Source organism: Hyla sarda, chromosome 10, assembly GCF_029499605.1.
Source record: "Hyla sarda isolate aHylSar1 chromosome 10, aHylSar1.hap1, whole genome shotgun sequence".
Taxonomy (NCBI): Eukaryota; Metazoa; Chordata; class Amphibia; order Anura; family Hylidae; genus Hyla; species Hyla sarda.
Window position 1 is genome coordinate 34,676,689 of NC_079198.1, and position 27,863 is coordinate 34,704,551.

Here is a 27,863-nt window from a genome sequence, read left to right on the forward strand (position 1 = left end):
TAGAACGTTATAGTTAACAAGAAGCTTCCTAACGAAGCACTAAGATAGGAACATAGTAACATAGTTCATAAGGTTGAAAAAAGACCAGAGTCCATCAGGATCAACCTATAACCCTAATAAGTCCCTATTGAGTTGAGTTGATCCAGAGGAAGGCAAAAAAAACAAAACCTCATACTAGAGGTAAAAATTCCTTCCCGACTCCAAATATGGCAGTCAGAATAAATCCCTAGATCAACCTTCTGTCCCTATAAATCTAGTATACATAACCAGTAATGTTATTACTCTCCAAAAATGCATCCAGCCCCTTTTTGAACTCTATTACAGAGTTCACCATGACCACCTCCTCCGGGAAAGAATTCCACAGTCTCACTGCTCTTACATTGAAGAACCCCCGTCTGTGCTGGTGTAGGAACCTTCTTTCCTCTAGACGTAGAGGATGCCCCCTTGTTATTGATGCAAAAGTATAAAGAGTAATAGTGGCTCTAGTTTGGGGTAGAGCCCGTGATGTTATCCATGTAAAGTAACCAACCACCGCCCCCCCCCAGCTCCCTTGGATGGTAGTGCTACGAGACAAGGAGACAGACAGACCCAGGTCAGTTCAAGTAGTAACGAGAGACACACTAAAGTGGGATGGCTATTAGTCCTGTACATCAAGGCCATCGTGCCCAGCATGTATGGCCCACAGCTAGAAAACAGTCACTGTAAGGTAATCAGGTTAGTCAGCGGAATGGGAGAGGGAGGAGAAGGAGTGCAAAAAAAGGGAGGACAAAAAGGCCAGAAAGAGGAGGAAGAGGAGAAAGCGGAAAAAGTAGGGGAGAGAGAAGGAGAGGCAGAAGGAGGAGAAGGCAATGGGGAAGGAGGAGAAAGGAGAAAGGGCTAAAGAAAGGGGAGAGGAGAAACATGGCAGAAGCATCAAGACCCAGCTGATCCCAGAGGGAAATGGGGAAATGTCAGCCTCAAGGGAGGAGTGAAGAAGGCCACTCAGAGAGCATCAAGTGGCAGCCAAAGAAGAGAAGTCCACATTTCAGCAAGGTGAAGGACGCCTCTGTCTCCGCACCCATTCCTCCACCTCAGCAGGGGAATTAAAGAATATAGCTCTGTCGACGTCCGCGACCCGCAGGCGGGCTGGATAGGCCATGGAATAGGCGATATTGAGGTCCCTAAGTCTCGCCTTCACAGCCGTGAAGGTAGTTCTGCATTTCTGCAAATCAGCTGAAAAATCCAGGAACAGGGATATCTTGGCATTATCATAGGTGATGTCCTGGAGCTGCTGGGTCAGGCGCAAAATCAAGTCCCGATCATTACAATTAAGAATCTGGGCAAGAAGGGGTCTTGGGGGCACCCCAGGGGGGGAGCCCAGGCTCCACAGTGATAGCCACTGCCAGTGGCCCACTAGGGAATAAGTCCCAGAACCATCTTTTCACAAATGCCGCAGGAGTCTGACCCTCTGCTAGCTCCGGCAGTCCAATAATCCGGACATTATTCCGTCTCAGCCTGTTTTCCAAATCATCATTCTTTTGCCGTCACTGTTCTAGTGATTCCAGGGCCGAAATTGCAGTGGGCATAGGGGCCATAGTGTTCTCCAAAGTGGACACCCGGCCCTCTGCCTCCGTAATATGGCCCTGCAGTGTCTGAATGTCTTGCCGCAGCAGCCCAACATCAATTTTAAGTTCCTCCATATTACCGGTCAAAGTAATCTGGTATGACGTGATGGTGGTGAGGAGCTGTGCTGTGACCTGTTTCAGAGTGAGGCCCAGGCAGGTCCCGGCGCCGGCAGCGCGTGCGCCCCGGAGGCCCCAGCGCTTTCACCAGGCTTTCCTTCTTCCCCAGGGCCGTGGGCGCCAACTTGGCTGGCGTCTCGCATGAAGTCCTCTCAATAGCGGAGCATTCCTGGTTTCGAGTCTGTTCGGTTCTGCTGGTTCTGACCAATGTCAGGAGCGAGGTGGAGGTAAGCAGGGATGCAGGATAATAGACAGGAGGCTGAAATCAATGGCTCAGAGCGGGAGCTACTCCAACATGCGACTGCTCTGCTCACAGGTCAGGCTACATTTTTCCCATCTATCTGACTATTCAGGGAAATATGCAAATAGGCAGCTAAAAAGAAAACTCACTACACCTTGGGAACAGAAGGGAGTAGTAATATAAACAGCATTGGAATTGAGGCACTTGAGGCTACAAAATGGTATTTAAAAACGTCATACCTTTTAGACTACAGCCATTTGCTGGATCAATTTCTTTCCCATCTATTTTGAATAACCAGCGTCCTGGGAGATTCACATTAGTACTTTCTTCAATATTAACAATCTCAGGTGATCGGGACCCAGGTATGCTAAAAAAATTTGTGCTATTTCCACCAATAAATCCAGCCTGAAAAGAAATAAGAAAACTGGATTATTGTATTCTTGAAGACAAAATTACCACAACAGCAATAATGCACAAACAAAGGCAACATATTCAACAATAATATGAATAGAGTCAACCTTTATTGTAAAATAATAAAAGACAAATCATCCCCACCAAGATGGCCTTATAAAAATATGAAAGGTGTTGTGCACTGCCCTGACTTTCGGAGCTCCGCTCACAGCGTCCGGAAGTTCATTACTCCGAATGCTGTGTGCGGGCTTCCGTGTTCGCAGCCGCCGGGCGTGATGTCCCGCCTGGCCCCTCGCAACGTCTCGCCCGACCCCTCGAGGGGGCGGGCGAGACGTCACGAGGGGGCGGGCGAGGGGCCAGGCATGACGTCACGCCCAGCGGCCGCGAACACGGAAGCCCGCACACAGCGTTCGGAGTAATGAACTTCCGGACGCTGTGAGAGGAGCTCCGAAAATTAGGGCAGCGCACAACCCCTTTAAGTAACCACAAATATAAAGAATCATAAACAAATGCAAAAAGGCATTAAGACAATTAAATAAAACAAACCATTAAAATTATACCAAGAGGTTTAACAAACCTCAAAATAAGGGTGACAACCCCCACCCACTAGGCAGACCCTACAATGATACCTGACCATGTTCATAAGCATAAAATATGTTTGTAGCATATAGCCACCATATACACAGAATAATGCAATGCTACTGGTTACTCCTTATTCTATTTCTTGGCTGAAATGAAATATGGCTTTAAGTTTTTTTTTATAATTATTAAAAGTATAATAACAGAAGCTGCTGCCATGCCACATGCAAAAAAAACAAGACACACTTACAGTATAATGACAACATAATAGAATTGCTAAACACACTGATAAATACATGATCTCTAAAACACATTAACCCCTTTTTGATATTTTATGTACATGTACAGCCATTCAACTCCCTAGATGCTGTTCTCCTGACCTGTCAGGTCCTGGGACTGGTGTGGGAGGCACTGGATTTGCAAGGTGCTATGAGCTGAAAGGGAATAAACTTTCCATGTAAATGAAGGATCTCTTTATATCAGCAGCAGCAGTACATAGCTTAACCCTTTCTTTACTTTACTGCTGCTGCTGATATAAAGAGATCCTTCATTTACATGGAAAGTACAGATACTATGAATGCTTACAGATGCAGGTAACACATTATTTTACTCTAAAATCTCTAACAAATAGCAGATGCTAAGCCCTTCCTCACCTGTGTTCCATCTTGCTGAGGCTATGACTAGAGACAGATTTCCCCTAACAACAGGCAGTGGCCAGCAGATGAAGGGAAAGGGAGACACCTAGTGGCCAAGACTCTATAGTTGTTTTCATGGGGTAAAGTTTTGGGGAAAATTAAGTGAAATACAAAAAAATCATAGGAATAACAAACATATCTGGTGTCTCAAAAATTGTTACATTCAGCACACTATAAATGCAGCAATTAATTGCAATGAATGGTGAAGTGTGATAAAAAAAAATAAACAAACTCAATAGGTGGTGTTAATATGAAGAGGTCTTTTCCATTGAACTTGGTCTTGGTAGGCTGTGTTCACACACTGTGGATAATTAGTGGTACCACAGCTAATACCGCATGTGTATTTGCAATAGCAACCGCAATCGCAGTAAAAATGGTGCATTTTACCGCAATCCCCATAATTAGCATAATCACTATACAAAATGCATGCGGTAAGTATCTGTATAACCGCTATTTAGCAGCAGAGTGTGAACAAAGACTAAACCTAACATAAAAAATGCAATTTATAATTAATTGTTTTTACCATGAATGACAGACAACTTTGTAAAACTGTGGACTCTAGCCTTTACTGAGCCTTACCTGTGCCATAACACCGCCTAAACCTGTAAGTGGGTCTCCTCCACTTGCTGTCCCTGTGGTCCATGTTATCTCCTCATAATTGAACATTGCAAAGCTTGATGTGCCATCTGAAATCAGCAGTGCTTGAAATGTATTCACCTGTCAATGTAATGAAAGAACCATGAAAAGTTTTACCTTTCCGGGTCTCTTCCAGATTGGCAGGTAACATAGAAATGTAAAGGCCATTGAACACTGAGATGTTCTTTTAACTGAATAAAAGCTTCTTCAAATCTTAAACCTTTAGATTAGATTATTTATTTGGACCTTAACTAAGATCAAATATAGGATTATCAATCTGGATTTATACTTAGAAAGATAAATAGAATGTCATGTGTATTTCTCTAAATTCTACAGAAAATAATCTATGAAAAGCATTGAGATTGGGATTAATAGCATTCCTGTCTGAAGCAGAAGCAACATTTAAATACAGGATTCTTATAGGGGTACTGCACCTGAAATGAACTCATCCCCATCCACAGGATAGGGGATAATTAGCTGATCGCAGGGGTTCCGACCACTGGGACCCCCATGATCTCTGGGACAGGACCCCTTCTCGCACAGTTAGGAGCACATGATGTTTTAACGCTAGACAGAACGCGCTCCATTCATTTTTATAGGAGCACCAATGATTCCCGAGTGCTGGACTACCGCACGCGCTCCTGACTCAGAGCTGGGGCCCGTTCCAGAGAACGTGGGGGAACCCAGCTGTCAGACACCCTGTGATCAGTTACTTATCCCCTATCCTGCGGAGAGGGGTTAAGTTAATTTTGGCTGCAGTACCCCCTTAATTTAAGGGGGATATTACTTTATGATCTGTAGGAATCCAACATCTGGGACTCCCAACAATGAAGCATAGCTGCTTCCAGACACCAGCTGTGCAGAGTACTGCAGCATGGCTTATTATAAAGTAATGGCATATCCTAGAGGTATGGTGGCAATTTATGAGATGGGGGAACCCATTTGTTAAATTTGTTTTGAGAAGTTGTATCCTGTTGGCCATGGGCCTAGGCATTACCGAAATAGTGACTGCCTATTTGCTGAAAAATATCTTTGAAAAACTTATAATAAACAATATTCTTATTTATAAAATTACAGGAGTGGTGCTGCTTCCTCCATAAAAGGTGACCTCATCCCATGTGACCAGGAAGACCCAAGTGGCTGAGAAAGATGGAAGATTTCGGAAATGCTTTCTTATTTCTTTAGATGCTTTCTTCAGGATAGCAGGATCTGTGGTTTCCCGGTAGTAGATTTCTCCTCGTATTCCATTATGGACATCTGCCCAAAAGGGAGCAATAAAAGCACGTCCATCAGCTAGTGGAAAAGCTTCAGGTGTAAACTGACTGACAAGAACATTGAAGGAGATAACCCCATTGTTGTTGACCTAGGAAAAAATAGAAAAATTATTAGGAACCACATTCACTGTAAATTCACAAGATACAACTGGAAATTGTAGAACCAACATAATTGACTTAGGGGAAAGGTTACTGGAAACTAGATACTAGAGCATGAAACCACAGTAACACAGTACACTAAACAACATGACAGCATGCACAGGTCGAGGCATAAATTGTTTCAAATTTTTACAACTATTATACTCCCAACATGAATGCCAAAGTTCCATGATGAACCATAGGGATACAGGAAAACCTTTTGTATCATTTTGGGGGCAGCCTCCATAAGGTGGGGTGTTCTTTTCAGGGCAGCACCTCCCAAATGTCTCTTTTCATTACAGCTTTAGTATGATAAATATTCCAAAGAGAAACTGCTACGGGTATGTTCACACATACATTATACTGCACAGATTTGATGCGCAGGATTTGCAACTGCCGATTAGAAGCTGTGCTCAGTCATTTAGTTTACATTGAAAACTGCAGCAGAAAATCCTGTGCATCAAATCTGCACATCAAATCTGCGTACTTGTGAACCTACCCTTAACCTGTTAAGGGCCAAGGGCATACCTGTATGCCCTGAGTCCGTTCCCTTTCTATAACGTGGGGCCACAGCATGGCCCCACATCATAGCGGGTCAAATTCAGCAATCTAGCAACAGCCGAGACCCGTGGCTAATATGCGTGGCAATGATCGCGGTGCCGAGCGCTATTAACCCTTAAGACATGGCGTTCAAAGTTGATCGCCACGTCTAAAGTGAAATTAAACTACCCCCGGCTAGCTCAGTGGGCTGTTCAGGACCACCGTGGTAAAATCACGGCATCCTAAACAGCTGTAGGACACGAGGAGGGTCCCCCTACCTGCCTCCTGGTATCTGATCGCCGACTGGGAGAGCACTGACTGGGAGAGCATGGTAAGTGAGCTGTAGCACCCTGTTCACACTGGTGTGGTGCTGTGCGGTGTCTGTTGCTGCCGTGGCGCTGTGTCTGTGGAGAGGTGCGACCCATAGACTGGTTTGAGTGGCATTGGGGCCGCTCTGCCAGTGGGTCGTTCCCCCAGTCGGCACTGGTGTCGCGGTGGTGGTGGTCACCGCCCAGTGCTACACCATTTTATGCTAGGGACGTTAGGGACCCACTCGAAATAGGTGGCCTTGACGTGGCGAGTGGGCTTTGTACTTTTTAATCAAAACGTATACTAACAACCTGTTAGTTTTTGAAATTATGCTGAGAAGCAATTAGATCATTATACAAGATTGTAGATGTGCGACCATGTCAGTCTTCTACCTGAATTCACTCTGATCGCCGAATGACTGCTCAACGCCTGAGATCCAGTCAAGCGGCAGAATCATCGATCAATGGTTTCCTATGGTTTCCTATGAGAAACCATTGATCAATGCAAAAGATCAGCGTGTGCAGTGTTATAGCCCCCTAACATTGCAAAAAAAGTGGGGAAAAAAAGTTAATAATGATCATTTCACCCCTTCCCTAATAAAAGTTTGAATCACCCCCCTTTTCCCATTTAAAAAAAACTGTGTAAATAAAAATAAACATATGTGGTATTGCCGCTTGTGGAAATGTCCGAATTATAAAAATATATTGTTAATTAAACTGCATGGTCAATGGCGTACGTGCCAAAAAAAATGCCAAGTCCAAAATAGCACATTTTGGTCACTTTTTATATCATGAAAAAATGAATAAAAAGCGATCAAAAAGTATGATCAATACAAAAAATGGTACCACAAAAAACTTCAGATCACGACGCAAAAAAAGTAGGTTATAATTTTAATCGTATGGCCTACAGAATAAAGAGAAGGTGTCATTTGTACTGAAAAACGTACTGCGTAGAAACGGAAGCCCCCCAAAATTTAGATTTTTCTTCAATTTTGTCGCACAATGATTTTTTGGTTTTCCGTTTCGTCGTAGATTTTTGGGTAAAATTACTGATGTCATTACAAAGCAGAAAATAAGCCATTATATGGATTTTTAGGTGCAAAAACTGAAAAAACCCTGGTCCTTAAGGGGTTAAGGAGAAGTGCAGAAAATGCAGAGAAAAGGGTGGATCTACCAGCCAGTCAGAAAGTGGAGCACAATGCCGCCTAATTCCTCAGCTTATATGCCTGAGCAACATGTTATAACTTCCCTTTAATGACAGTAACCCTTTCAGGCAATATAATATAAAGGGGTATTCCGGGCAAAAACATTTTATCCCCTATCCAAAGGATAAGGGATAAGATGTCTGATCATGGGGGGCCCGCTGCTGAGACCCCGGCGATCTTCCTGCAGCACCCGCATTCTATGCGGGTGCTGAATCTCCAGTTTCGGAAACTGGCGGGTTTCCGGGACTGGGGACGTGACGTCCCGCTATGCCCCCTCCATTCATGTCAATGGGAGAAGGCGTGACGGCTGTTTCCTACCTCTCCTTTCTGCATGTGGCTGATGTTATTTTAGCAGGTTCTATTAAACAGCCTGAGGTTCAAGTTCTGGCCAAACCAAACTTTTAGCAAAGTTCTGTCTGGAGTTGGATTTTACGGGTTCGGTTTGCTCAACAGTGAGTATTATGTGGGCATTGATACAGATGGTTATATGAATCCATACAGATCTAAAAGAATTATCATGAGGACAGCATGAGCTGACATGTTCTAATTACTAGTAAAAATGAGGACATATGAGTAAACAGTAATGCGACTATTTCATATTTATTTATTTTTTAAATGAACAATTCAACATATTGTATATATTAGGGTTTCTACACTATGGCCATCCATTCAAGGATAAACTTTTTGTAACAACAACACCAGGCCTGGCTTTGCATGTTGTGATCGGTCAGTGAAGTGTTACTGACCAGGCTAAACAGCAGCTGAGGAGGGGTATTTGTTCCCTCCTCAGCCTTCTGGCAGGTGCTGCTGATTTCACTTTTTGTTTCAGTTTAATTTAGCCTTGCTTTGGTTTTAATCCTTTGTTTCTGTTCAGCTTGGTAACATTGTGTTAGCCTTGGTTTTGGTATTTTGATCCGTTTGTGTAGATTTTAGCTTAGTCTTGTTTGTTTGAGATCCTGCTGTGCTTAGATCAGTTAAGTCTTGTCTAGTTTTGTATCTGTTAAGTAAACCTGTACCCTGGTATGTGTTCACATCTGTTTTTGTGTAATATTGTACCTGTATTCTGTTTGTATTTTGATATCCTCGAGGTTAGGTCCTGATCCATAGCTTTGCTTCTTTGACCCTGGCCTGGAGTCTGTTTTTCTACCTGTATTTATTGTGTAGCTGGAACTTGTTTCTTGACTTGCATTCATGCCTCTTTGAATTTTGAATTCCTTTGTGGGCAGGCTCTGATCCTTAGTGTTGCTTTGCCCCTCACACAGAGTCTGGTTTTGTTCCTGTGTTTCTAGTCTGTTTTATCCAGTTCCTGTCAATTCTGATCTATATAGTGTTTTGACTTCAGTACTTGTCCACTACCTTCATTCCTGTTTAATCTTGCCCCTATATTTTCTGTCATCCTATTTTGTTCATATACTCATACCTGCCTTTTACTTCTTTGGTCCTAAACCTGTTGTCTGTATTCTATATATCTGCTGCTATGCTTCCCTTTCTGTTTGTTAGCTTGTTACCTCTCGTATACTGACCTGTATTCCAGACTTTTTTTTCCATACAGTTTTGTTTATTGACTTATGTCGCCCCTGCACTTTAGTTCAGCCGAGGGACTAGCGTCCAGTTGTAGAGCCACTCCTTAGGGTGGCTATGCAAGTAGGCCGGTAAAGGGGTTCTGCTTAAGCTCAGGGAGTACTATTCCCTGCCCTACGTGACCTGACACATTTGTTTTAAGTTGACTATGTAACATCTCAAATTGTTTAGTTACTTACATAGAGTGCTTTGTATGGTACTCCGAAAAATATAAATGGAAGGGACAATTTAATTTCCGGAGAACTCCCATCATCCACTTTTGGTGTTTTAGTATCATTTTGCCAGAATGGATACAATATCGTCTTTGAGTGAGCTGTAACAAATTTATAAACAGTTTACTTGGGAGATGCATGAAAGAGAAATGCAAGAGAAGAGCAAAAATCCTTTAATCCAGTGGATGCTTTTATGGGTTGCTTATAAAAAAAAAATCAGTTTATAAGTGTAAATAATTCTTATATTTGGGAAGCACATGGAATATGACATTTCCTTTACAGAGGCATTCAGTAAAAGGAGCAAGATACAGAATTTCATTTGTAATGTGGAAAATCCAATACAAAGTAAGCCTACTCTCTAAGGCCCCAATCACATCACATTTTCAGGGTACTATTTCAGTATGGCAACATATAGTGCAGAGTACCTATGGCGGGGCCATTAACTTTAAAGAGGTACTGCGGCCCTAAGACATCTTATTCCCTATCCAAAGGATAGGGGATAAGATGTCTGATCGTGGGGGTCCCGCCACTGTCACGCCCCCTTCCATTGACTTGCATTGCGGGGGCGGGGCATGACAGAACACAAGGGTGGAGTCTTGAATTCACGATACTCCGGCCCCGTAGTCATGACCTGGCAGACTCGGAGGCTGCAGGGCTTTGTGCAGCTCCCACAGGTGGGTGCTGCATGCAAGATTGCGGGGGTCCCCAGTGCCGGGACCCCCGCAATCAGACATCTAATCTCCTATCCTTTGGTCTTAGGGCCGGAGTACCCCTTTAAGTGACTAAATGTAGTCTACTAGTGAGTACATTCTGTCTATTCCTGAATACGTATATTTCCTGAACTCAAAAGCATGGTAAGCTATGGTTTAAATCAAACAAAAAATTCAATGGACCAACTGCAAGTCAGAAAGAACACTTACTATAGACTATACCAAGCCTGTGTAGAAAAACAGAAAAAAAAACCTCTGCCTTTTCTTTTTACAGCAACTCATTTCTCCTCATGCTTATATGATCAACTGGCTCCAGAAAGTTAAACAGATTTGTAAATTACTTCTATTAAAAAATCTTAATCATTTTAGTACTTATGAGCTGCTGAAGTTGAGTTGCTCTTTTCTGTCTAAGTGCCCTCTGATGACACCTGTCTCGGGAAGGGTCCAGAGTAGAAGCAAATCCCCATAGAAAACCTCTTCTACTCTGTGCAGTTCCCGAGACAAGTAGAGATGTCTGTGCAGTTCCTGAGACAAGCAGAGAGCACTGTTGCCAGACAGAAAAGAACAACGCAACTTCTGCAGCTGTTAGTTATTGGAAGGATTAAGATTTTTAATAGAAGTAATTTATAAATCTGTTTAACTTTCTGGAGCCAGTTGATTTAAACAAAAATGTTTTCCAGTGGCGTACCCCTTTAACAATTTTTATTTTGGTCAGTATTTGATCAGTATTTTAAGCTTATAAATATGGATTTATGTGTTCTTCTGTTGCTGTAGTACTAGCTAGCAATCCCTGTTCAGGCAAAGTATGGTAATGAAGTTTTCACCTGTAATTGTGAGGCCAAAAAACCTTATCAAATATGACAATAACATAACATTTTAATCCATAACAGAAGCACACCAATGCTTTTACATAGCAGTTATGTTTTTTTTTATTATACAATATTTATATTGTGTTTTATTTTATTTCAAACCATATGCTAACCTTGTAGCAAGCAAAGTGCAGACCACAATCCCAGCAGAGATGAATAATTCATTCTAGAAAAAGAGACGTAAATTACTGTTAAAAACTTTCACAGGATTTATAAGAACACAGTCACAAATAACACAGTGTCGTTTCTATTAGTGTCTGTTGGGTCATTGCAAATGTGATCAATGACCACAAAATGAACGGCACAATGATTCAGCCACTTAAGTAAATAGTAGGTGTATAATGTTTCCTACATAACCTTTAATAGGGAAATTGAGTGTTTCTGTCAACAAGCATTATGGAAATACATTGGTTTGATGATGTTTTCAAACTTTTGAGAATGGTAACCTCCAGCACTGTATTGAGATTTTGCCCTTTACAGTAACTGTAGACCCTCGTATACACTAATGGGTTTATTCTTTAAAAACAAGTTCTGGAAATGCTTCTTAGGCTGAGTTCACATCTGCATCGAGCTCTATTCAGGGAATCTCCATTCAATGAGTCCCTAGAAACAGCAGGACATTAAAAATTCACACACGGCAGATTTGTTACAGAAATGTTAAAAATTTAAAATCATGTGAATTGGTCTTTTGCCAACTAACACCTGGATTTCTGCTAGCTGCATTAAGATGAATAGGACAGTCACAAAAATTGTGACTATTCCCATATACAGTTGCAAGAAAAAGTAAGTGACCCCTTTGGAATTGCTTGGTATCAGCATAGATTGCCATAGTTATCTAAGGGACAGTCATAGTTATCTAAGTCATAGTTAGAGATCAACACAATCAAATTAAACTGATAACACACAAAGAATTGTTTTATTTAGGTCTTGTATTGAGTAAACATCAACAGTACAGTGTGAAAAACTAAGTGACTTAATGAGCCCAAAGGTGTTTTGATTTAAGTGTACCTGTTGTTTGCAAAAACATCTTATATAATGTACATGATAACATAATGAGTATTTCACACATCCGCATTTTTGCTTCAGATTTGCTGCTGCAGATTTTGCTACCCATTGACTTCAATGGGTAGCAAAATCAGCTACAGCAAATCTGCAACCGAAAACACACATGAAAATGTACCCTAAGGGGGGAATTCATCAAGGTGTTTACCTGTTTTCTTTTGTCTGGTTATCGCATTGTTTGCCGAAAGTCTCCGCGTGCGACAATTGCATGCGCCAAACCATTTATGCTGCTTTCCATTCCCGACTTTGATTCATGTTAATTTAGCCCTTATTGTACAGTGGTAATGAATTCATTTTGTGCGACAATCGCCAAAAGTCGCATGTTTTGGCGCATCCTATGTTCATTTGGCTCAATGTTACACCATGTCTTTTCTGGTGTGGAAAAAACACTGTCAACAGCAACTTTCTTATTTTTCTCTATTTGATTCTGATTCATCAAATGGTGTGCGCCTTATAATGAATTAGAACCTAGACAACTAAAACCAAAGCAAGAAAAAACAGGGTAAAAAGAAACACAAGACAACAGGTATTGATGAATTCCCCCATATATGTATACAGTATGTGTGATATACATTGGTAAAAAATTATTTAAATATTTTTGGATAAAAAAATGCTGTCCCTACAGCTATTGCCTGTGTAATACAGGAAGTGTGGGCGGGACTACCACGGCTCTGTGTTGGCTTGTGGCTTGTCAATCAGCCTGCGGTGTGCATAGAGCATCAATGCACAGAGCCCTGCTTGTCCTTAGGGCGGGCGGGCAATGTGTTAGATTTTTAATTGTCTCACACTATAGACTGTGGACTGCAGCCACAGTCTATTTTTTCAATTCACTTCTATAGCATGCAGTGTCATGCCAATCAATGCATTATGGATCAATATGTGTGAGGTTATTTTAATCTTGGCTCATTAAACGTTAAGTTTTATATTGGGTGGGAAATTTAGGGTCTCAGTGACCGCTTAGCGGTCAAATGTTAATTATACTGCTTGTCCTTAGTGCACAAAGCCTCACACTGATGCCTGCCATTTACCCTTCAGATGCCCTGACCAATGCCAATCACAGCATCTGAAGTATTTGCGGGCCCGGGGGATTTATCAGACCACCTGTGGTGCAATCACGCGGGTCTGAAGAATCAAGATGGCTGCCAGTGCTTTACGTACCTGCTCCTAGCCGTCTGCTGTGATCTTCTCCTTTGGTCTGCCACAATAGAAAAAAAGGCAGATCGCACTCACCCAATTGAGATTAACCCCTTAAGGACTCAGGGTTTTTCAGTTTTTGCACTTTCGTTTTTTCCTCCTTACATTTTAAAAATCATAACCCTTTCAATTCTCCACCTAAAAATCCATATTATGGCTTATTTTTTGCGTAGCCAATTCTAATTTGCAGTGACATTAGTCATTTTACCAAAAATGCACGGCGAAACGGAAAAAAAAATCATTGTGCGACAAAATCGAAGAAAAAACGCCATTTTGTAAATTTTGGGGGCTTCCGTTTCTACGCAGTGCATATTTTGGTAAAAATTATACCTTATCATTATTCTGTAGGTCCATACGGTTAAAATGATACCCTACTTATATAGGTTTGATTTTGTCGCATTTCTGAAAAAAATCATAACTACATGCAGGAAAATTTATACGTTTAAAAATGTCATCTTCTGACCCCTATAACTTTTTTATTTTTTCACGTACAGGGCGGTATGAGGACTCATTTTTTGCGCCGTGATCTGAAGTTTTTATCGGTATGATTTTTGTTTTGATCGGACTTTTTGATCACTTTTTATTCATTTTTTAATGGTATAAAAAGTGACCAAAAAGGCGCTTTTTTTGAATTTGGAATTTTTTTGCGCGTACGCCATTGACCGTGCAGTTTAATTAATGATATATTTTTATAGTTCTGACATTTATGAATGCGGCGATACCACATATGTTTATTTTTTTTTTTTTTTTTACACTGTGTTATTTTTTTTATGGGAAAAGGGGGGTGATTCAAATTTTTATTAGGGAAGGGGTTAAATGACCTTTATTAACACTTTTTTTAAACTTTTTTTTGCAGTGTTATAGGTCCCATAGGGACCTATAACACTGCACACACTGATCTTTTACACAGATCACAGGCGTGTATTAACACGCCTGTGATCAGTGTTATCGGCGCTAGACTGCTCCTGCCTGGATCTCAGGCACGGAGCAGTCATTCGCCGATCGGACACCGAGGAGGCAGGTAAGGGCCCTCCCGGTGTCCTGTAAGCTGTTCGGGACGGCTTGATTTCACCGCGGCGGTCCCGAACAGCCCGAATGAACAGCCGGGTCACTTTCACTTTAGAAGCTTCGACCGCCGCTTCTAAAGGGTTAATACCGCACATCGCCGCGATCGGCGATGTGTGGTATTAGCCGCGGGTCCCGGCCGTTGATGAGCGCCGGGACCGACGCGATATGATGCGGGATCGCGCCGCGTTAAGGGGTTAAAGCCTGGCAGGCTTGAGAAAGTGGGCTGAACTGGGAAAGGAGCGCTGCCTCACCTCAGCCGGTCAGTCAGCTTATGCTGACCGCATCTCTCTACCTTCACCTCGGAATGTTTTGAAGAAGTTTCCTAATAAAGAGGATGTTTTAATCTCCATTGGGTGAGTGTGATCTGCCTTTTTTCCTATTGTGGTACTGCATATGCTATTTTCTGGACTTCAATCTGGACCCCCAGGAGTCTATTTACTCATATATCCCTGCGCTGTTCCATTCCATACACCTTAGATTTTCATTAACCCCTTTTAGTTTAGCAGTTGTGCCTGCCCAGCTTCTCTCAGAAAATTCTGGTTAGTGCTATGCCTATGCATAGCACTGGTCAGTAATGGCAATCTAAAGACTGCAATAAATAGTACCCTTTGGGGGATAAAAAAGTAAAATTGTTTTAATAAAAGTGAATAAGCCCCCCCATAGAAAATGACATGTCCCTCTTTTCCGAATTCACAAAAATGAAAACTAAATAAAAAATCGTAAATCAACATATTTGGTATAGCTGTGTACAGAAATGTCCAAACTATTAAAAATATCATGTTAATGATCCTATACAATGAATGGCGCAAACATAAAAAAATACCAAAGTCCAAAATTGTTGAAATTCTGTCACATCACTAATTGAAAAGCATGTAAACATGGGTATCATTTTAATCATATTGACCCACAGAATAAAGAAAATATTGCACATCAGTTTTATTTTAAACTGTAATGCATAAAAAACAAAACACCCAAAAAGATGCAAAATTGGGTTTTTTCTTTTCAATTTCCCACCATTAATAATATTTTTGGTTGCACTGTACGTATTTTACAGTAAAATGAAAGAGGTCATCACAAAGTGGACTACCCCTTTGAGCTAAGAAAACAAGATCTTATCCTGGCTTTTTTCTATATTCCTCCCCCTTTCTCCTCGGTGCCTCTGAGAGCTCACGGACAGTGCTATGAGAGGTACAGAGCACCTCTCATTGTACCTATGTGGAGATTTCAACTGGGTTGGAATGATATTTGGAGGAGAACTTTCTTTATATGGGTGTAATTTCCTCCATTTATCATATTAACCCAGTTGAAATCTTCAGATAAGTACAATGAGAGGTGCTCTTTACCTTTAGAGAACTGTTCCAGAGCTCTGAGGCAGTGAGGAAATTATTGGGCAACAGGACTGAATTCATGCTGAAATAATAACATTTGCTTGAAATGATATGTCAAAAGATGCGTCTGATGTAAAAATTCTTAATTTGCTTTAACAGTATGGAGAGGAGCATAGAAGGGTATTGGACAGAGAAATTACAATAAATGAAATAAGATTAGATTGTAAGAGCTTCTAAAGCTAAAACTAGCTCAGACAGTGACAAAGCTGATAAGACATTCTTCAGATATATACCATATTTATCGGGGTATACCACGCACCGGCCTATAACATGCACCCTCATTTTACCAAGGATATTTGGTCAAAAATTTTTTTTTACCCAAATATCCTTGGTAAAATGAGGGTGCGTGTGTCTGTATGTGTAAACCCCGATACACTGTTTCTGACCCCGCAGAAGCCCCCAGGAAAGGCAGGGGGAGAGAGGCTGTCGCTGCCCGCTTTTCTCCCCCTGCTTTTCCTGGGGTCTATAGCCCTGCTGCTGCCGCTTCTCTCCCCTGGGCTATCGGCGCCGCTGCCCCATTGCCTGTTGCCGGGTTCGGGTCCCTGCTGCTTCTGGCTCCGGTGTGGCGTCTCCTGTGTCATTGCTATGCGCTGCGAGACGCAATGACGAGTGACGTCTTCAACGCAACGTCACTTGTCATTGCGCAACGCAGCGCATAGCAACGACGCAGGAGGCGCCACACCGGAGCCAGAAGCAGCGCAGACCCGACACCGGCAACAGGTAATTATAAAACCGGGGATGGGGGAGGTAGTGGGGCAGCGGCGCCGGCAATGGGACAAAGGTGCCGATAGCCAAGGGGAGAGAAGCGGCAGCAGCAGGGCTCTAGACCCCAGGAAAGGCAGGGGGAGAGAAGCGGGCAGCGACGGCCTCTCTCCCCCTGCCTTTCCTGGGGGCTTTTGCGGGGTCAGAAAAACCGGGGATGGGGGAGGCATTGGGGCAGCGTCGGCAGTCTCTGGACCCCAGGATAGGCAGGGGCAGAGAATCGGGTAGCGACGGCAGGTCTCTGGACCTGCAAAAGCCGCTGCAGTTCATTGATTTAAAGCACCTGCTTTAAATCATTGAACTGCAGGGGCTTATCGGCGTATAACACGCAGATAAACTTTAGGCTAAAAGTTTTAGCCTAAAAAATGCGTGTTATATGCCAATAAATACGGTAAATTTAAAAAAAAAGCATATTAAAACAAGGAATAACTCAATTAAACACAAAGGAAGGAAGATATGTAGAAGAGGATAAAGGATGAGCTGACTGCCTCAATAAATACTTCTGTTCAGTTCTTACAGAAGAAAAGAAAAGAAAAGGACCTCTTAAGTAAAGACAAATAAGTCAAAGGGCCTGATGGCATACATCCAAAATGATTAAAAGAGCTTAGCAAAATTATTAACCGATTTATTAAACCAATAACTAGTAACAGGAGCAGTCCCAGAAGATTGGAAATTAGCAAATGCCAAGCCCATTTGCAAGAAAGGTAATAGGGAGGAATCAAGCAACTATGAGCCAGTAAGCCTGACATCAAGGGGGACATTTATCAAAGCATTTGGTATTTTTTATTAAAATTGTCACAAAAAAGTTGCATGTGCAACTACTCTATTTTTTGTGTGACTTTTTGATTGTGCAGTACCCTAAGCAAAAAAAAAAAGAAACTTGCTTACCAAAGCAAAAACTGATTTTTGACTTGCAGTGGTCAGATATTTATCAAAAGAGTAGCAAAAAAGTTGCATCACATGAAAAAACCTAATAAATTTACTCCAGCTCAGACATGGAGCAGAAAAAGCCACTACTAGAGATGAGCGAACTTACAGTAAATTCGATTCGTCACAAACTTCTCGGCTCGGCAGTTGATGACTTTTCCTGCATAAATTAGTTCAGCTTTCTGGTGCTCCGGTGGGCTGGAAAAGGTGGATACAGTCCTAGGAGACTCTTTCCTAGGAATGTATCCACCTTTTCCAGCCCACCGGAGCACCTGAAGGCTGAACTAATTTACGCAGGTGAAGTCATCAACTGCCGAGCCGAGAAGTTCGTGACGAATCGAATTTACTATAAGTTCGCTCATCTCTAGCCACTACCAAAGAAAAAAATAATAATAATAATTGCTTACGTGAAAGAAATTTATCAACAAGCTGAAACCAGTTGATAAAGTCGCACATAAGCTTTAAAAATAGTTAGAAAAAGAGAACTAAAAAAAGGAATACATAAGCAAACATTGATAAATGTCCCCCAATTTATGGAAACCCTACTAAAGGATATTATTGTGGAACATCTAAAATCCCATGGATTACAAGATGAAAAACAACAACATGGGTTTACTTCAGGGAGATCATGTCAAACTAATCTTTTAGATTTTTTTGATTGGGTGACTACTAAAATAATAGATGGAAGAGGCGCGGTAGACTTCGCTTATCTAGATTCTAATAAGGCTATGTTCACCCGTTGGAATTTCCATGCGGAACTCTGATTGGAATGTCCGCGGCACCAGAATCCTGTTGAATTCAACTGAACTATGCTGCAGCAAAGTCTTTGCTGCTGCACACACGGCAACATTTCTGTGTCAGATGCTTCCGGCACGGTTATTCCATTTTCCGTGTCTGCAGGAAGAATGAATCTGTTCATTCTTTCTGCAGACACTGCACGGAACGGTCCTAGATTTTCCGTGCGGACATTCTGTGATGTGAACATAGCCTAAAGCTTTTGACACTGTCCCACATAGAAAACTTATCAATAAACTGTAGTCTTTGAGCATGGACTCCCATATTGTTGTATGGAGCAGGCAGTGACTAAGGGTCAGACAACAGAGGGTTGTAGTTAATGGTGTATATTAACACCTTAAGGAAATCCGCCGTAAATGTACGGGGCTGCTAAGAAGTACTTAACGCACAGAGACAGAGGCAGCAGTGAAGAACTGGTAAGTGATCTTCACTGCTGCCTTGTAGTTTCACAATTACAACTCCCAGCATGCCCAGACAGCCAAAGGCTGTCTGGACATGCTGGGAGTTGTAGTTTTGCAACATCTGGAAGGCTACAGTCCAGGCATGCTAAGCATTGTAGTTTGGCAACATCCGAAGGGCCAGATGTTGCAGAACTACAACTCCAAGCATGCCTGGGCGGTCTGGGCATGATTGGAGTTAAAGTTTTGCAACATCTGGAGGGCCACAGTTGAGACCACTACACAGTGGTCTTCAAACTGTTCTCCTCCAGTTGTTGCAAAACTACAACTCCCAGCATGCCCTTGGCTGTCCTGCATGCTGGGAGTTATAGTTTTGCAACAACTGGAGGCACACTGGTTGGGAAACACTGTCTGTTTCCTAACTCAGTGCTTCCCAACCAGTGTGCCTCCAGCTGTTACATAACTACAACTCCCAGTATGCACTGTCTGTCAGTTCATGCTGGAAGTTGTAGTTTTGCAACAGCTGAAGGTTTGCGTCGTCCGTCCCCCCACCCCCACCCCCGCAAAATGAATGTAAAGGGTACACTCACACGGGCTGGAGTTTACAGTGAGTATTCCGGGTTAAGTTTGAGCTGCGTCAGTTAAAACTCCCAATGGAAAACTCGCTGTAAACCCTGCCCGTATGAATGTACCCTAAAAACACTACACTACACCTACAAAAAATAAAGGGTAAAAAACACATATGGGGTATTACCTTACTCGGGAGAAATTGCGCTACAAATTTTAGGGGCTTTTTCTCCTTTTAACCCTTATGAAAAGATAAAGTTGGGTTCTACACAAGCATGTTATTGTAAAAAAAAATACAAATTTACAATGACATACTGGTATTGCCACATACTTTTCATTTTCACAAGAGGTAAAAGGAAATAAAGAACCCCAAAATTTGTAACGCAAATTTGTACGGAAATACCCCATATGTGGACGTAAAATGTTCTGCGGGCGCACAACAGGGCTCAGGAGTGAGAGTGCACTATGTACATTTGAGGCCAAAATTGGTGATTTGCACAGGAGTGGCTGATTTTACAGCGGCTCTGACATAAACGCAAAAAACATAAATACCGACATGTGACCCCATTTTGGAAACTACACCCCTCACAGAACGCAACATGAGGTATAGTGAGCCTGAACACCCCACAGGTGTTTGATGAATTTTCATTACATTTGGATGCAATATAAGAAAAAAGCCCCCCAAAATGTGTAACCCCATTTCTTCTGAGTATGCAAATACCCCATATGTGGATGTAAAGTGCTCAGCGGGCACACTAAAATGCTCAGAAGAGAAGGAGCTTCATTGGCCGTTTTGGAGACAGTATGTGTCCGGAATTGAATGCCATGTGTATTTACTAAGCACCCATGGTGCCAGAACAGTGGACCCCTCCAACATGTGACCCCATTTTGGAAACTATACCCCTCGCGGAATGTTATAAGCGGTTCAGTGACCATTTACACCCCACAGGTGTCTAACAGATTTTTGGAACAGTGGTCCGTGAAAATGAAAAATTGTATTTTTAATTTGCACAGCCCACTGTTCCAAAGATCTGTGAAACGCCAGTGGGAGGTAAATGCTCACTGCACCCATTGTAACATTCTGTGAGGGGTGTAGTTTCCAAAATGGGGTCACATATGGAGGGGGTGCACTGTTCTGGCACCATGGGGGCTTTGTAAATGCACATGGCCCCTGACTTCCATTGCAAGCAAATTCTCTCTCCAAAAGCTCAATGGCCTTCTTTCTGAGGATTGTATATCGCCCGCAGAGCACTTTACATCCACATATGGGGTATTTCAATACTCAGAAAAAAATGGGAGGCATTTTCTCCTATTACCCCTTGTGAAAATGAAAAATTTGGGGTAACACCAGCATTTTAGTGAAAAAAATTAAATTTTTCATTTTTATGTCCAACTTTAGCAGAAATTTTACACCTGTGGGGTGTAAAGGCTCACTGTACCCCTTGTTACGTTCCTTGAGGGGTTGTTTCCCAAATAGTTTGCCATGTGTTTTTTTTTTTTTTTTTTTTTTTTTTGCTGTTCTGGAACCATAGGGGCTTCCTAAATGCGACATGCCCCCCAAAAACCATTTCAGCAAAATTTGCTTTAAAAAAGCCAAATGTGGCTCCTTCTCTTCTGAGCATTGTAATTCACCCGCAGAGTGCATTACGTCCACACATGGGGTATTTCCATACTCAGAAGAAATGGGATTACAAACTTTAGGGGACATTTTCTCCTATTATCTCTTGTAAAAATGGAAAATTTGGGGAAAAACAGCATTTTAGTGAAAAAAATTATATATTTCATTTAGTAGAGATGAGCGAATCGAATCTGGTAAATCCGAATTCATTACGAATTTTAGGAAAAATTTGATTCGTAATGAATGTGAATATTGCCAACATTCGATTGCACGAATCACTTCATTAAGCTTCATTTAGTGCGGTCCAGGCTCCAGGGCATCTAAAATGGTGGATCCACCTGTGAGGACATGGGGCAAGAAATCCTGGGAAGGCAGGAACAAGGGTCGGTGGGATGATCCTGAATCACATGCAGCATGCAGCCTATCAGCAGCCAGCCACCCCTGTGATGTCACAGCCCTATATAAATGGGAGCCATCTTGCGGCCAGTCACATCAGCATTCTATTACAGAGAGAGAGGGACAGAGAGCAGTGTGTGTTCCACAGAAAAGAGATTCACCTCCCAGTCACATCAGCGTTCTATTGCAGAGAAGTATCAATGTATCTCCTCCAGCAACAAGCAGGATCAATCAGGCGCTGAGACCAAGGTAAAGATAGGGGATTTTATTACCCACAATGCCAATGTGTTTTTTCTTCATTACAAGGTATTACACTACGGAGCGCATCCTTCTGTTTTTTATCTTCTACTATTGAAGAGAAGGACAGAGAGCAATGTGTTGCACAGAAAAGCATTTTTACAGCAGAAATTCACCTCAAGCTCAAATCCAGCCTAGAAGCACTGGTGGGGAAGGGAGTGAAATTGAGAGAGAAAGTGCAATTTAGGGTGTAGTACACAGCGAACTGTGTGCTGCAGCACTGATGTGTACAACAACTGAAAAGCTAATAGTAACCAGCCAGTTAGGGTGAACAGAAAACTAAAAGCATATTATCCTCTATTAAGTGTAACCTGTGTGTATATCTAATTGGTGATAGTCTTAAGGGTCTAGATACTGTGAAAGGCCAGCCCAAAGTACACACCAGCTGGTTTTGTAGACAAATACCGTTTTAAGCATAGTGGAGCATATTGTATTCCCCTCATAAGTGCATGCCACATAAGTACATCTCAGTGGTGTACTATTTTGTTCCTGTTAAAGTCTTAAGGGTCTAGTTACTGTGAAAGGCCAGCCAAAAGTACAAACCTGCTGGTGTTGTAGACAAATATAGTTTTAAGCGTAGTGGAGCATATTGTACTCCCCTCATATATGCACTAAGTATGTTAGGGAGAGAAGTGTCAGGACGTGCACAGAGGAGTGGCAAAGGCCTAAATTCATCAGGCAGAGGTCGCAGCAGACTGGGGGCGAATGGCAGCAGAAGTCGCAGAGAGAGGCCTGAGCTCCCGATATCAGCTTACGCTCGTGTCTTGACTAGTGATGAGCGGCATTGCACATATTCAAATTCACGATATTTCACAAATATATAGACGAATATTCGTCCTATATCATCTAATTTCACGTATTCGTTATATTCGCATATGTGAACATTCGTATATGTAAATATTCGCATATTCGCGTATTTGAGGAAGAAAACAGTGAGGGGGTGGGCAACTTTACTATTGGTTGCTAGGGATGTTGTTGATGACCTCCGACAAATGTATTTGCATCATTCTAATAGGCCCACAAATAAAAAGAAGGAATATGCGAATATTCACATATGCGAATATACGCATATACAAATATTCACATATGCGAATATTCACATACACGCATATGTGGCAAAAAATCGAATATTCACAATTTTGAATATATAGCGAATCCATCTGCCGTCATCGATTGGTAAACACTGTCATCCACTTCATCACAAGTGACATCTGACACCCCCAGTCAACAGTCGGTGGATTCCTCAGGCACAGCCCTCAGTTGGCATGGCTCGGGAGCAGTCCCTGTCCTCCCATTGCCTCTGTCCTATGCTGTTCCCTCCCCCACAGAAGTATCTTATGCTGTGGGTTCAGCTCCACTATTTTTTTAGTGACGACGATATACTAGAGGACAGTCATCAGCTTCTGCCCAGCCAAGAAGGGGAAGAGACATCCGCTGCTTCCACCACTAGGCAGGCAAGTAGTGATGAGGACAGTGGCGTGGGAGGTGGTGTTGCGAGCGTTAAGGCTCCTGAAGCAGACAATGTTGCGGACCTGAGGAGGACATCAGTGACGTGCAGACACAACTCGATGATGATGTAGCCGATCGCACTTGGGAGCCGGGTGCAGAAGGTGCTTCATCATAATCAGGAGAAGAGTGTTACAGGTTGCCCGTGAGGCAGCAGCTGAGCCAGCAAGGTGGTAGCACGGTTGGCATTTAGCATGGTGGCAGAAGTGGAAAGTCTGGAGCCAGGGGTAGACCACCTGCTTCACGGCAGTCTACCTTCCCGGGAGTTTGTGAAACAGGGGTTCCTGGAGTCGGCAGCAGTAGCAGTCAATCAGTGTTGACTGTTGGTGGGAAAATCAGCTACTCGGCGGTGTGTCAGTTTTTCATCAAGCATCCGGAGGATGTTAACTTGGCCACATGCAAGATGTGTTGGCAGAAAGTGAAGCGTGGCCAGGGTCCCAATGTTGGCACCACGGCCCTTCTTCAACATATGCAGCATCACCATAAAGTGGTCTGGGAGAACCTTGGCTCCCATGTGGTGGTCCACCCTACTGCATCACCCAGTGGCACGCTGCTCCCTGTTTCAGCCAGCCAAGGCTCCACCACCTCAGCCGAAGGAAGCTGTGTATCATACCCATCTTCTGTCGCTCCAGATGCTCCTGCTCCTCCTACTTAAAGTCAGTCATTCTGCCAACAATCCATCGGTGAAGCCATGTCCAAGAGACAACAGTATGCGACCACTCCAACGGCACAGAAGCTGAATGTGCTACTGTCCAAGTTGCTGGTACTGCAGTCCCTCCCTTTTCAAGTGGTGGACTCTGCACCTTTCAGAGAACTGATGGCTTGTTCTGAGACGAGGTGTAGAGTCACAAGCCATCATTTCTTTGCTTCTTTGCAAATAAGGCAGTACCAGCCCTGCATAATTTTGTAGAACAGAATTCAGGCCAGTCCTTGAGTGTGTACCAAAGTGCACGGCAGCACCGACGTGTGGAGCTGTAACTACGGTCAGGGACAATACATGTCCTTTACAGTGCTCACTGGGTAAATGTGGTTCCCGCATAGCCACAACAGCAACTTGGACAGGTCATGCCGCTTCCGCCTCCATGCTCTCAGGCCATTGGTCCTGTGACAGTGTGCGACTCTGCCTCCTCATCCTCCACCATGTTCTCAGCCTCCACTGCAAGGACAAGTCTCAGTGCCCCTCCACCATACCATATGTGCAGGGCATGGCGGTGTCACACTGTTCTTCATGTGGTTTGCCTTGGCGAACGGAGTAACACAGTGGAGGAACTGCCAAAATTCATTCATCAAGAAACCGAATCATGGCTTACTCCATGAAAACTGGAAATGGGAACCACGGTGACCGACAACAGGAAGAACATCTTGGCTGCGCTGCGACAAGGAAGCCTGAGACATGCGCCCTGCATGGCACACATGTTCAATCTAGTTGTTAAGCGGTTCCTGAAGTGTTGCCCCCATCTGCAGGACATCCTAACAATGGGAAGGAAAATTTGCATGCACTTCAGCCACTCAAGCACAGCAAAGCACACCCTCCTTGAGCTGCAGCGTCACACGGTATACCCCAACATAGTCTGATTTACAACGTTTCCACACATTGGAAATGCACCCTCCATATATTGGACCAACTATACGCACAGAGAAAAGCCATCACCGATTTCTTGATGATCCAAGCGGATAGGGGGACTCTCCTGTGTAACTTCAATGTCAACCAGTGGCAGCTCATACGTGACAACTGCCATTTGCTCGTGCCCTTTGAGGAAGCCACATTATTAGTCAGTTGCCAGGATTATCCGAATAACAATGTCATTCCACTGCTTGATTTCCTACAAGTGTTGGAAATGATGGCTGATCATTGCACTGGAGACGTGGCACCTACATCTCATGGCCACATGAGCCCTGAGGGGGCTGAACTAGAGGAGGAGGAGGGGCACATTGGAGCACAGTTTAGGTTTCGCAAGATGGGTGGTTTTTCTAGTCATCTGACAGGAGAGGAGGAGCAGGAGCAGCTAGAGGGTTATGAGGAAGGCGAGACAGAGGATCCAGACACATTGTGGCAGTATGCAGTGGAGATGGAGGCAGGGAGTCCCTTGCACAAATGGCACAATGCTTGCTCACTTGCTTGCGTAGTGACCGCCGAATTGTCACCATTCGGCAGCGGGATGACTTCTGGCTCTCCACTTTATTGGACCCTTGCTACCACCACAAAATAGGGGCCTTTTTTACACCCACTGAGAGGGAGGACAAACTGACCTACTACAGAGACATCCTACGTAGTCAGTTGGCCAATGCCTATCTGCGCCATCGTCCATCACAGGTCTGACTCGGGGGCTCTCTGCCCTCACCTTCCACTGCCATGGCTGCTTTGGAGGGGTGTCAGCAGCAGTACCAGCTCCATCAGCAGCAGCCTGAGTCTACAGTGGCTGATGAGTACCTTTCTTCACCAGCATAGTAAAGCAACTCATCAGCAGCAGGTAGACCTGGAGCAGGACCTGAACCAGCAGGTGGTGGCATACCTTCACATGACCATGCCAACACACCTTGAAGATCCACTGGACTTCTGGGCAACCAAACTTGATTTGTGGCCTAAACTAGCAGAATTTGCCCTGGAAAAGCTTTCCGGCCCGGCCAGTAGTGTGCCATCAGAGCGGATGTTTAGTGCAGCGGGGACCATAGTAACCCCAAGGAGAACTTGTCTGGCCACAAAAAATGTGGAGAGATTGACCTTTGTGAAGAGGAATCAGGCATGGATCAGCCAGGATTTCAACCCACCAATGCCTTATGCATCAAAGTAGATTGACCATGGTACCACATCAACACTTCACAAATGTGGATAGTGCTAAACATATTTAAGGCGCTGCTCCCCAGTTATAGACATTCCTCCGCATCAGACCACAAGTAAGTATTGAGGATATGCATTACGTAAAACTTATCTTTTAATAATATTCTTAGGATAAAATATATGTACCCAAATTCTTTTTTTAAATCAATCAAAAGAAAAGGTGTGTAAAAAAAATACTTTGTGCCACCTATACTACCTAGTACTGATGTGATGCAAAGACCTCTAAAAGGTGAAAGGGAACAACGTATGGTACATTTTAACTGGTGGGGGTAAAAACTTCCCCTGTAAGGCCCTACTCTCGCATTATTAATTCCCTTCTTGGAAAGTGTTACTCGCTCTAAAACGGGCATCCCCACACAGGAACCTCTCCCTATTTCTACCTACAGACACTGCTATTTCACAGGGTTTTTAGGTGGAAATAGGGAGAGTTTCCTGTGTGGGGCCGCCCTTTTTAGGGCGAGTAACACTTGCAATAAGGGAATTAAAAGGGCAAGAGTAAGGCCTTACAGGGGAATTTTTTTACCCCCAACTGCTACAATGAACAATATGTTGTTCCCTTTCACCTTTTCGAGGAAAGAAAATGTGCCTTAAGTTACCGTATGTGCCTTGTTATGTGCCTTAAGGGGTTTAGTTTACAAAATAGTATGCCATGTGTTTTTGTTTTTTTCGGTGTTCTGGCACCATAGGGGCTTCCTAAATGTTACATGCCCCCTAAAACCATTTCAGCAAAATTTGCTTTCAAAAAGCTCAATGGAGTGTCTTTTTTTCTGAGCATTGTAGTGCGCCTGTAGGGCACTTTAGGTCCACACATGAGGTATTTCCATACTCAGAAGAAATGGGGTTGCAAATTTTGGTGGGCATTTTCTCCTACTATCTCTTGTAAAAAAAATTGTAAATTTGGGGAAAAACAGCATTTTAGTGGAAAAAAAATTAATTTACACATCTGACTTTACCGAAAAGTTGTCAAACACCTGTGGGGTGTTAAGGCTCACTGTACCCCTTGTTACGTTCCTTGAGGGGTGTAGTTTCTAAAATAGTATTCCATGTGGAGTTTTTTTTTTTTGCTGTTCTGGCACCATAGGGCCTTCCTAAATGTGACATACCATTATTGTATATTTCTAGTATGAAGGCCCCCTGAAATCCCCTTCAAAACTGAACTGGTCCCTGAAAAGTTCTGATTTTGAAATTGTTGCGCAAAATTGGAAAATTGCTTCTGAACTTTGAAGCCCTCTGATGTCTTCCAAAAGCAAAAACATGTCAACTTTATGATACAACCATAAAGTAGACATATTGCATATATGAATCAATATATAATTTATTTGGTATGTCTATTTTCCTTACAAGCAGAGAGCTTCAAAGTTAGAAAAATTTAAAATGTTGAAATTTTTGACCAATAAATAATGCAAGTTCGATGAAGATTTACCATTATGTTAAAGTACAATATGTCACGAAAAAACTATTTTGGAATCAGAATGATTAGGAAAAGCATACCAGAGTTATAAATGCTTAAAGTGACAATGGTCAGATGTGCGAAAAATGCTCTGGTCCTTAAGGTGAAAATGGGCTTAGTCGTTAAGGGGTTAAGAGCAAGATTATTAAGGACAATGCACAAAGTGAACTGTAATATTCAACAGTGAGTTAAATTGGTTATCCTTGGGGATGTGGTGGAATATGGGGTACTTAATAAATTATTTAAATTTCTACACAGGAGATTAAAATTAGAGAACAATTTATACACACTTGATTTTTTCCAAAATAATGTAATCTACATTGATTATCATTTGAAGGATTTTTTGTAAGGGGTAAACCATGCCATTCCCGGCAGGTGCCGGCGGGTCCCGGCGGCTGTCAGCAGCCGCCGACCCGCTGGTAATGGTGGACGTCAGCGATTGCGCTGTTGTCTGCTATTAACCCCTCAGGTGCCGT

The 27,863-nt window shown here is 42.9% G+C and overlaps 1 protein-coding gene and 1 long non-coding RNA gene across 3 annotated transcripts in view; one reads left to right on the plus strand and one right to left on the minus strand.

Annotated features, from left to right (window-relative positions):
* LOC130294630 (uncharacterized) overlaps positions 1 to 5,480 on the plus strand; it is an 81,342-nt gene extending 75,862 nt beyond the window's left edge. For both annotated transcript variants that reach the window (XR_008848560.1, XR_008848561.1), the window contains exon 3: positions 5,361 to 5,480. This is a non-coding gene — a long non-coding RNA (uncharacterized LOC130294630). The remainder of the gene's footprint in view (positions 1 to 5,360) is intronic.
* TECTA (tectorin alpha) overlaps positions 1 to 27,863 on the minus strand; it is a 271,389-nt gene that overhangs the window by 226,751 nt on the left and 16,775 nt on the right. Inside the window, exons 3-7 of the mRNA XM_056544773.1 lie at positions 11,234 to 11,286; positions 9,509 to 9,642; positions 5,359 to 5,646; positions 4,227 to 4,364; positions 2,202 to 2,367 (exon numbers count right to left, since the gene is read on the minus strand). Coding sequence (XP_056400748.1) covers positions 2,202 to 2,367; positions 4,227 to 4,364; positions 5,359 to 5,646; positions 9,509 to 9,642; positions 11,234 to 11,285 — 778 coding nt within the window. The 5' untranslated portion in view covers position 11,286. The remainder of the gene's footprint in view (positions 1 to 2,201; positions 2,368 to 4,226; positions 4,365 to 5,358; positions 5,647 to 9,508; positions 9,643 to 11,233; positions 11,287 to 27,863) is intronic.